The sequence below is a fragment of the Malania oleifera genome, chromosome 3, assembly GCF_029873635.1.
Source record: "Malania oleifera isolate guangnan ecotype guangnan chromosome 3, ASM2987363v1, whole genome shotgun sequence".
Classification (NCBI taxonomy): domain Eukaryota; kingdom Viridiplantae; phylum Streptophyta; class Magnoliopsida; order Santalales; family Ximeniaceae; genus Malania; species Malania oleifera.
In genome coordinates, this window is record NC_080419.1 from 72,441,161 (window position 1) to 72,452,589 (window position 11,429).

The following is an 11,429-nucleotide window of genomic DNA, read 5'->3' on the forward strand; positions in this document are numbered from 1 at the left end:
TCTCCCAAACATTATCTAAGTGTAAATTTAATTTTTATGTTACTCGGGAATGCTAAAGAATTAGATGCTTGTGGAAAAGCCCACGGAGGTGTATTTCTTAGATATGCCCCCCCATATTCCTCCCTCTTTTTCTTAACTACTCTCATATTCGCTTTTGGGAAAACATCTGAGTGGGTAGAGCCGCTTTGTTGTATTATTCTCCTCATCTTTATCATTTGAGTTCAAGTCATAATAATGTCATTTTCTTGAGACTTCCTATTCTGCAGTACTCTCAAGGCAGAGGATTTGTCTTCCTGGTTGATGTTTAAAGGAATGAGGCTTTCTGGCGTCCATTGATTGGCTTTGTTATTTTGACGTTGAGTTCTGAAATTTTGTTTTTGTTTTATTTCTTGTTCTTTCTTTTGTTGAGGAGGATTTCCTGTTCTCCTTCTCGCACATTCTTTTTATTCTAATGAAATCATCTTCTTTTGCTGCAAAAAATAAAAGGGAAAAAAGAGAAAAAGAAAAGAAACAAATGCATGCCATGCACCATTCTGATTTGTTGATCTTTGCTGATAACTGTTCTATAGCCCCAGAGATATCTGTTGTTTTTTATATCAACAATATAGATGGAATTGTTTCTCCCCAGAAATTTTTATTTTCGAATGTTCTGTTTTGGAGATACGTGTAAAAGGAAACCTTGTTATGCAACAGACGGAGTTACCCAAATATCTGAGACCTCTTTCAAGCTGGTGCGCCTGGCTTTCTGCCTAATCCGCCAACTGGGTTGCAGGCTTTTCCTCGTTCTTGGCTTCATCAATTTCTTCGGGGCTTAAGAAGCTGGGCTGATGGGTTGAAGAAAGAAGTCTTGCCCACATCCTATCAGTTATGACTACCTTGTTCTGCCTCTCAGTGACACGCTGTGATTAAAACATTGAATCAGTTAGAATGCGATATTGCAACTGTGACAAAAAAATCAATGCTCACAAGGGAAATCTGTGTTTAGATAAAAAAAAAGGTCAAGGATTTAAAAAAAAACAATACTGCTAAAACAAGCTGGAAAGAATGTCGCTAAGATGTCAAGTTGATCCTTGCCAATAAGGAAAAGGTTAATAACAGACAAAATTGTTAGCATTCAAATAATCAAAAATATAATGTGCTATCATTTTGCCATGAGCAAAATATTGCATGCAGTGTCCCAAATTCTACAGAGATATTTCTTTGATTGGATAAGTGGAAAAATAGTACCAATGGTTTTTTGGGTCAGTTTTGACATGAATGTTGACAGGAAAAGTACGTACTGCATGAAATATCAATTCACAAAAGTATTAAGATGCATACCTTGAAAGGAATGTAAGCATGTTTTGTATTAACTGGCCCCACTGTGAAGCCAGTATACCCTGCCATTGCTCCGTGAACGGCACCATGAGCGAGTCGTGTGCAATACACATTGTCAGATGCATTGCTTGGAATAGCACGGATCATGTATGTAGGATCTGCCAGAAATATGATTTAGTAAGAGGATATTGATCCTATTCCACATTTTATACACACGAGGAAAAAACTAAAACAATTAAGAAAATCAGGGATTACTGACCTATATATTTAAGATTGATTACCATCTTCTGTTGCTTTGTAAAATAATCCTAAAACAGAAGAAAATATAAGAGTAAGACATTCAGCAGAAATTTCCTTTTACCGCAGACATACAACATAGAAGAAGATTCATTTGTTGTAAGCTGTCACTTGGAGAAGAAAAGAGTTATGGCATCCGCAAATGGAGAAAACACAAACATTCACCATCCCTATTGATAAAATAAATAAATAAATAAAAATAATAATAATAATAAAATCAGAAGGCTATACTGTGCTCTAATTTAGATTGCTTTTCCAGGAAATGGGGCCTAAAGCCCAACAGTGGACAGCAGGAAGGCATGCTACTCTAATTCTAAAGGACAAGGGGATCAGCAAAAGCACTAATTCTAAAGAAGGTTGAAAACATCATTAAGAAGCTCACTTTTTTACGTAATTCATTGAAAGCTTAAATTTTCAAAGTAACAAGAGAAATTTGAATCTGCAGAGGCACACAAGTACACATGCATGGACATATACATTTGGCAGTTTTAAACTAATCATATGATAGGGATTTTAAAACTTACAAGATTCAAAATTTAGGAAATTTAGTTTAGAGCACAAGCAATACCTTGATCTTCTGAGATATCCAGAGTCCTACATCTTGGAGTAGCTTGTTTCCTGAAGCATCTTGCAGGTTTATGCCATCTGAAATAAGTTCTTGCCCAGCTCCTTCAGCAATCACAATCACCATGTGTCCATTTTCATTAAGTTGTTTCTCTATAAACCCAAAAAGTCCACCTTTCCCCTCAAGATAGAAGGGTGACTCTGGAATTAAACAGCAATCCACATCTCGGCTAGCAAGAGTAGCATACATTGCAATGAATCCTGTACCAGTTTATCCAATCAAATTGTTTGAAAGTCTGGACAAAGCCATTGAAGGTGATTAATGAGTGAATAATGAAAACAGACATTGAAAAACCATGAATTTTACACAAAAGATACAACAACAATAACAACCACCAAACTGTAAATCCCACTAGGTGGGATTGGGCAGGTTGGCTACATGAACCCTCCTCCATCATTCTGCACAATCAAGGGCAACAATCTTAGAAAGTTGGGGTGTCATCAAATCATTTTTCACCATCTTGGTCGAATTTATTCTATGTCTATCCCTACCAGCCTACTGCCTCCAACAACAACAAAATCACTCTCGTATTTGGTTTATGCTGCAGGTGCCCCAATATACCTACCTGCTGCTTATGCCTTGCTTACTACAGGTGTATCCATTCCTTATTTTATCTTTTAGAATTATGTCACCGATCCATCTTAGCATTCTCATTTTTGTAACATTTACAGTTTGGCCATGTTGTTTCTTAGTTGCACAACAATCTGATTCATATAGCATAGCTAATCTTGTAACCTTATATAAAACTTTTCTTTTAATTTTAGTCCGTCTTGGCATGGGCATGAAGAAGAATTTTGAAATCATGAAAAAAAAAAACAAACAAACTGGCATGAGACAGCTAGTAAGAGACGAAGCTTGTAACAAGAATAGTTGAAGGATAAGCTAGGTTGAATAATGGTAAACAAGCTGCTTAAGACTAAAAGCAGATTCTTATTAGCTCACTTGTTAAACACTTAATGTCCTATCACCAAAGCATTCTAAGATTCAAGGGCACAATGTGACATGTGGCAAAAATCAACAATTTTTTTCATTTTCTTGATAGCACAGCTTTTTCTCCCTCCTCAAAAGTCATGGTTGGCAGAGTCCAACTGGCTGTGATCCACAAAGGCAAAAACAAAAGAAATCCAACAATAAAGTTTCAATTTCAAAGTTAGCTTCTGATTGCAGTTTCCATCTGCACCTGCAGTAGCATAGAGCAGATTCTGACTACATCCTGCACTATATTCAGCTGTCTCAGATGTGAAGCACATTTTGCAAAAGCAAAATGCAGAGCCAAATGAAGGACATCAATTTCAGTGGTCAGAAGATTGCCTAGCAATTTCAGAAATTCAACATCTCCTACATCAACCATTCAGTAACGAACTTGACTACTTAAACCATATTACAACAGGATATATATTATGAAGCTTACCGCTGTAGCGTCCCATTAGCTTCACAACACCAATACCATTCTCCATACTCTCAGCTTCAACGTGCGCTGCATTGATGGCACGTTGGGCCTCCTCAACAGCAGTAGCAAAACCAAAGGACTTGTCAACAACCTGAATCAAGAAAAGACAACAGAACAAGACTATTTTGAGCATTACTGCTACTGCTTTAAAGAATGATGGGGAACAGAATTCTTTTCAAACAGAAAAAACTTCACATCCTGCAAATGAAAATTTACCGGAATGTCATTATCAATGGTTTTGGGGATTCCAACAACAGAAACATAGAGACCCCGTCGCCTAATTTCCTGCATGGCAGAAACAGATGTTCTGAGAATGGCTAACCTTGAACCATGACTAGTATGCTATTGATGTTCAGATTAAATGGTATAAAGGCTTAGTTGAGTGCTGTTGAGTTGAAATTTAAATTGAGCACTATCAGAGAGAGAGAGGGAGAGAGAAGTCTGGGAACATTTGACCATCTATTAGCATGTAAAATAGAGGGTATCCCTGGGCCACAAGGCTCACTGCTTTGTAAGGATAGGGGAGGGTCGTCACAATATACGCAACCTTACCCCTACTTTTATGCGAAGAGGCCACAAAGGAGCAACCTTACCATTAATCCAAGGCTCTGGCCTGCCCTCTTAGCATGGAAAATTGACATTCATCTAATTCATTGCCTCCAGACGTTAAGAAATTGGATTCAATATGGAAATTCACGACAGGGCCTTCATCATTATATGATATTGGGGGTAAGAATTAGAAAATGTAAATGATTAGGATATTGAAGTAAAAGGTGGGGCATTAGAAACAAATTTGTTGACCTTATTGGTCATATCCCATTTTGATTATGACAAATACTTTGATATTTAATGGTTGATGAGTTTGTGTGCAGGATCAATTGGAAGTATCATATGGTGCACACACATGGACTTGAAAAAGATAAAGACTCAGAACATTTATTTGTTGTAATTTAATTGAGTTGTATTCGGGTCTATAATAGTAAATAGGAAATGGTCTGTAATAATCAACGCATTATATGCATGATAGGGTAGATAAGCTCAAAGGATTATTGAATGACCTTAGGGATCCCCTTCGGTCGACCGACGCCAGATTTTTTGGGTTAACTCACAAATACCATAGATTGTCTTTAGGACCCTAAATATTACATAAAAATGTCCTCCATAGTCTTGAAAATAAATATCATATAATTAGGGACAACTTAATAAAGGAAAAAGACCAAAATGCCCAAGGATGGCATGTTCAGTCGACCGACCAAAAATATATAGGCAACGCCCTAGTTGACCGAACCCCCACGTGGGAAATTCCAACTGCCTGGTCGACCGAACCCTTAAGTTCAAAATATCTCGATCAACCGGAGTTCAACCAGTTTGGTCAACCGAACCGCGAAGGTTCTGGAATCGCCTTATGAATGGCCAACCGAACACAAAGTTCAAATTTTCCCTAGTCGACCGAACTTGGTACTACGGTCGACCGAACTTTCAAGATGGTCGACCGACCCTCTTGAGTTAGCAAATTTTACCGAGGTTAAAACACTATTAAATTTTATTAACCTCACTTAAACTTTTTATAAAATGACCAATATGTCCTGAACGGTTATAATTCTGGGGAATTCTATATATACCCCGTCATTGCAAAGATTAGGGCAAGCTTAGCAAAACGATTAGTAATTTTCTCTCTGAAATTCAAAAATTCCTACTTTGATTTTCAAGCCTCCTACACTCATCCTCAATTACTCCTATTGCTAAAATCACTTTGTAAGATTGCTTGAGTGTTCTTCTCATTAGGCTTAAGCTCTCTCTTGTTCTTATTGATTGAGATTATTTTATTAGAGAGCAAAACTTCAAGTTTCTCTAGGAGACTTTGTTAGTAAGTCCTCCATAAAAAAATTTCATTGAGCTTGTGAGTTTTGCATATTCATTGCAATACTCAAAGAGTTCATAGTATGTTTTGATTGCGAAAAATATTTTACATATCTTTTCCAAACATCTTTTGTGCTTATCTTTGAAAAATATTTTGAGATATTTGCTTGCGTGCTGAAGATCTTTGTTGCTATATCTTTTGATTGATATTATCATCTTGACACAAAGATCAAATAATTTTTACAAACCATTTTTGAATATCTCTTGTGGTTTAATTTGAGAAAAATATTTGTTGAGATATTTGAAGTGTGCTTTCGATCTTTGTTGCTGCATTGTGATTGAGACTATTATATTGACATAAAGATCCTATCACTTACACTCTCACGTATTGATTGCAATGTTTGCATAAATCTTTGAGAGTAGACACTAAGACTACATTGAGCTTATCTTATCATATCATTCGGTAGTGTGTTGGTTGAGCATATTGGTACATATCTGCTTAGTATAAGAAGTATATGTTCCTGTACGCAAAATTATACATTTGTTGTATTCCAAGCGTGGGCCTGAAGAGGGAGACTAACCCTGTGGAATAGTCTCGAATTGACTTAGACCCGATTAGGAAAACTAGGTGCACCATCCTGATAAGATGTAGGTTGAGGTCAGCCCTGCTAATTGACTTGGTTGTAACCGGTGCCACTCCACCCGTTAAGTGAGCTTATAGTGTAATCCTTGTGCGGGTGTGCCAAGGCGGGGACGTATGCAGTTTGCCAAAACTCGATAACATTTCTGGTGTCGTCTCTTTTACTGCTTTATTGTGCATGCTTGGTTAAATTTCTATTATAGTTTAAATTCCACTGTATATTTACATTGATTTATTTTATATGCATTAGATTGACCTTAGGTTTGTGTAATACTTCTGTTAGTGGATTAACCTAGGGGATAAAATTTTTAAATACCAATTCACCCCCCCCTCCCCCCCCCCCCCCCCCCCCCCCCCCCCCTCTTGGGATTACAGTAAAGCTAACAAAATTCTTTCTTAGACAAATCAATAGTCAACAAATTTATGGTTTCTAAAAAGAAGGGAAGGGAGATAAGGAAGGTAAATTATTATTTTGTTGCTGGCAATGATTAAGGTCAGGCAGACATGTTGATAGTGATGACTGCAGAAGCACAAACTCAAGATCAGCACAATTTTACTGTTTGGTAATGTTATTTATAAAAAGGAAAATTCCTTGAGCCAGTGATGTTTCAAATAGAGTGGCCTCCACAATCAATTGCATCAGTTGAAGCCAACTTCTATCATTCTTTAGTTAAGAGTATATTCTCTTATTTCTTCATCATTGGGAGTCTCAGAACTAAGCAACCAAAAGGCTGCAGTCTCTCTTCTACAATTTGTTCAGCAAGTAAATAGTTGCCATTATAGGGATTGGAAAGTGAGAGATGAGAAAAGGATTGTCAAGTAAGTTTCTACTTTAATGTTGAAACTCTCAAATTCAGAAAGATCTTTGAGAAGCAAGCCATTCTAAAAACACTATCAAAGCATATAGGTTTACCTCAAAGATAGCAGATGCTCCCTTAAGAGTTCCATCGCCTCCAATTATATAAACCTAGACCATCAAGTAAGATCATGTGGCACTTGTGATGAGCTTCTAATATTTATAGTAATAGAAACATCAATTTAGTAAACATAATTTATCAAACATCACCCCCTTGTGTACCTGATTAATTCCGTGATCTTGAATTTTGTCAACAATTTTCATGGTATCATAACCTCCTCGTGATGTACCAAGGACAGTACCACCACGTTTATGGATGTCATCCACAACCTTTGGGTTTAAAGAGATGGTGTTTCGAGAATAAAATCCCATGTATCCTCCCTACAGATACCTCAATATGATTTGTTGGTCAGACCACAAAATTATGATGACAAAACATCATGCAGCATAAAAATTAATGTCTTCTCATTGGTGGAAATAATGATGTTCCAACTGATGAGAAAAATACATTAATGGAATACCTAGACAGTTTCTAAAGAATGCATAATCATTTTCATTCTTAACATGATTTTAGCAATTAAGTTCCCATTTTACTGCAGTCTTTGAATTAAACCAATAACATTGGATGGCAGCATTCTTGTGCAATACTTTAGATGCCAGCCTCTGAAACCTACAGAAACTCAGAAAGCCCTGCCTGTAGAAAAGTAAAACAATACAGAACTAGCACTTGAGTGACAAAAAAGAAAAATCAGCACATGCATCTCCCACAGAACTGACACCTGACAATTAGATCTACACAGATTTCATGATTAGCCACAGACCAATTCTTGTTGGTGAAACAGATTAGTTGCAGCAGTTGGAGGGGCGTGGGGGTGGGAACAAATTTCAAATATTAACTCAGATTTAGGCCAAAACATGTTCTTGTACAAAAATGCCATTTCAATTTAACTTTGCACCAATGCAATCACTTACATCTATTCCAAGGATTCTTGTGACACCATACATGTGATAAAGACCACAGACTACTTCCTTGATCACAGTGTTGAGCCCAGGACACAGACCACCACATGTGACAATACATGCATGCACTTCATCGGGCACAAAATAAACCTGAGCAGCATTAAAGAGAATATGCTAGTAAACATACAAGCCGAATAATCAATTCCATGGCATTCATATGGAAAGAAAAAAGCACACCTTCTCACGAGGCCCTGAACGTCGAAAATGTGTACCACTTGGACTACTCTTGTGAACAACAATCTATAGAATGGTAAAGCAAATGTTATTGTTAATATTAAGACCATTAAAGAACACACTTGCATAGCATCTTGAATATATGCAAAACAAGTCCCTTTTTTAGGTTGTAAAATTTTCTTGCATTTTATAAAAGACAAAAGTCCAAAAGCCTGTCCTAGGTTATTCAAGCACCAGAGTCCTTACAAACTATAATCATTGAGACTTGTATGGCTGCCAGCCTTTCCACATCCTGTGGTTGGTAACATAAACATTCAAGAAGCCGCTTTAAGGATGTTTTTTTCTCACTTGAATAGATAAAAACTATCAAGTACATCTTAGAATTACAGAAAATGCAAAACCTGCTGGCAGGTAGGAGGCAAAAGATACTAGAGGAAAAGTAAAATCGTACGGAACCCTTTTGAAAAATAAGAATGAGGTGTTCAAACAAGTTAAGCAGTAGAACTCACGTTCTGGGTAACAGTATCATCCACATTAACAAAGTGCTGCCTGAAATCAGAAAGCCACATTACAGATCATAAAAATCTCATGAAAAAACAAGTAAAAACACATGTACGGCAGTACTGCTTAGACTGCCAGAAATTAAAAAAATAAAATTGACTTACTTAACAACTGAAAATGCAGGATTGAATTGCATTGGGTTGGGATAGGCCTGCCACATAACCCAGAAGCCAAATAAGATCATAAACAAATACAAATGCTTAGATAACAAGCAAGGCTAAAGAATGTTGTCATCTTTGCCAGCGGTGATGCAACCCATCTCTCTGTTCATATAACTAAATGAAAAAAAAAATTGAAAAAGGTTTGTGTTGCAATGCCAACATGACTATGTAGAATATAACCACTTCATTGGTTTATTTACAGAAATAGAAATCATTTAATAAAAATGAATACATAAATATATTGGCATTAATAAATAGAGAATATGATGTAAATAAGCTCACTGAAAAAAAAGAAGAAGAAAAGAGACAAGAAAATTTTGCTCATATATATATATATATATATATATATACACACACATTATAAGCAGGAAAAAAATACATAAAATACATTCACATTAATATTAAAGAACACAATGATGTGAATAATCTTCACTGCAATATCAACAACAACCAAGCCTTAAGTCCCACTAAGTGGCGGCAACATAAATCCCCTTTTGCCTTTCCACACCATGTAGGGAAATATCACAATTGGAGGGATGTCAAATCCTTCTCTGAAAAATAGGACCTGCATATTATGCTCACATAAAGCAACATATTAAATCATGAAACATAAGCATTGTCCATTTGCATGAACACCGAAAATTCTTGAGGCCTAATTACATATGATTATGGCAAAATGACAACCAATCAATTAGGATCGGTGTGGATCAAGAGCTTTGTTTGAGGAAAGGAAAGGAAAGGAAAATTAGAAGATAACTAATTTTTTATTATACTTTCTATATTAAATACTATTAAAAATGAAAAAAAAATTAGTATAATTAAAAATTAAGAAAAATTAAATGTTAACGATATATAAAATAAATTTTTTGTTCATTGATTTTGTATATTTTTTTTATTTTCTTTTTCACTTTCCTTATGACCAAACATGACAAAGTGAATTCCTTCAAAATTTTTCTTTATTTTCCCTAATGTTCTCCTAGTTTCAAACTGGACATTATAATACAATCCTACTCATCGAAAGGCTGTGAAAAAGTTCACAAGGTAATCAACTTGACCTGCCTGGCGTCTTTAATTTACCCCTCTCCCTGAAAGTAACTAGTCTAGATTAGTATGAAGCATTTGTTTGAGCATTGCCACTTTAGACTCGACAATCTAGATTATTGACGATATGTATTCGCAAAGAGGAAAAGAAAAAAATGAATCCACCAAACTGTGGCTCAAATTAAGGGAAGAGAAGACCAACATACCACAAATTGCAGTAGCAATACAAGAGACCAGCACATCAAAATTTTGTTAAGGCTAAATTTATATATATATATATATATATAAAGGAGAGAACAGTGACAACAGAAGATCGAAAGAGTAAGATAATGAGAAAAACAAAGAAGGGCTAGATGACGCAGACCAAGAAACTCAGCATATTAAAAGCTACATAACCCCATTCTACAACAATATTTGGATGCCTGGGAAATATTCCAAACAACAGAACAAAGATCATGCGAGAGAGAAAGAGAGAAGGAGCATACAGGGAGGCAAGGAATGTAATCAGACAAGTGAGGAACATCCTCAAGCACGTATCCAGCAAGCCCCGTCTCGAGCTTAACCCCAGAATCGTTTGCCAGTCCCATCACTCACTCTTCACCTTTGCAAATCCAAAATTCAATCCAAACAAAGCGAAGAACATAAAAAATCAACTCTATAAACAATATAAATATGTATATTCAGAGAGAGAGGGAAGAGGGAATGCTGTGCGAGAAGTAAGATGAATATGGAGGAAATCCAGTAGCAGGACCCAATGCCCGCCTCGGTTTTGACGGCGAAAACAGGTGGCGCCACCGAGGCTCCGCCATGATCTTATCGTCTTCAACGTCATGCTTATGCCGTCCCCGTGGGCTAGCACTCCCATTTCTCTCTCCAGCTCAAACCACGCACAAAGTTTTGTTTGAAATTTGGGGACTTTTGGCGATTGGGAGGAGAAGCAGAAACGGCTTCTAGCCTACTCAAGGAGAAAGGTCGTCCGGGGATTCAGCAAGGCGATGCCACGTCCCCCCCTTGCTCCTCCTCGATTGCTGACATCTCAGCATTTTTACGTACAGTACGGGTTCCCGGTTTTCCACGTCATCCTCTTGAAAAACAAATGAGTGGGCGAACTAATTATAAAATTAATAGCACGTGCCGTCTAAATTCAAAGGCAGGCTCCTTTTGTTGTTCCATCAAATCCGCGCGTCAAGGAAAACCGTCACACGCCACATGCTTCATATTTTGTGTTGGATGGTCCACCGCTAGTTGCAACTCCTTTACTTATAAAATTAGTTAAAAATATATTATAATTTTTCCTTATAATTGAATACACAAGCTCAAGTAGTATATATTCACAAGAGCAAATCACACTCGTGGTGCAAATTATAAACACTACAATTTATAATTAACACCTACTTAGATAACATCGTGTGCTTTAGCACGTAAAG

General features: G+C 36.7%; 1 protein-coding gene and 1 pseudogene across 1 annotated transcript; both read right to left on the bottom strand.

The window, feature by feature from the left end:
- Nucleotides 1-507: 507 nt before the first annotated feature.
- LOC131150321 (ATP-dependent 6-phosphofructokinase 6-like) lies at nucleotides 508-11,011 on the bottom strand. Its single transcript, XM_058100959.1, has 13 exons — nucleotides 10,488-11,011; nucleotides 8,905-8,951; nucleotides 8,749-8,788; nucleotides 8,243-8,305; nucleotides 8,018-8,155; nucleotides 7,268-7,426; nucleotides 7,103-7,156; nucleotides 3,906-3,974; nucleotides 3,651-3,780; nucleotides 2,183-2,439; nucleotides 1,577-1,625; nucleotides 1,321-1,475; nucleotides 508-899 (listed from the first exon to the last, which is right to left on the bottom strand). The coding sequence occupies exons 1-13, from the start codon at nucleotides 10,587-10,589 to the stop codon at nucleotides 750-752; spliced, it is 1,413 nt and encodes a 470-aa protein (XP_057956942.1). The 5' UTR covers nucleotides 10,590-11,011; the 3' UTR covers nucleotides 508-749.
- On the bottom strand, nucleotides 8,983-9,078 carry LOC131152517 (U6atac minor spliceosomal RNA; annotated as a pseudogene).
- Nucleotides 11,012-11,429: the final 418 nt, after the last annotated feature.

Bases quoted from the DNA above. Each gene is read 5' to 3' on its own strand.
- LOC131150321 (XM_058100959.1), bottom strand. From the start codon at position 10,589: ATGGGACTGGCAAACGATTCTGGGGTTAAGCTCGAGACGGGGCTTGCT. The intron at 8,952-10,487 runs GTATGCTCCTTC...GTTATGTGGCAG, and splicing joins ATTACATTCCTTGCCTCCCT to GCCTATCCCAACCCAATGCA. The intron at 7,427-8,017 runs GTAAGTGATTGC...AGGTATCTGTAG, and splicing joins CAAGAATCCTTGGAATAGAT to GGAGGATACATGGGATTTTA.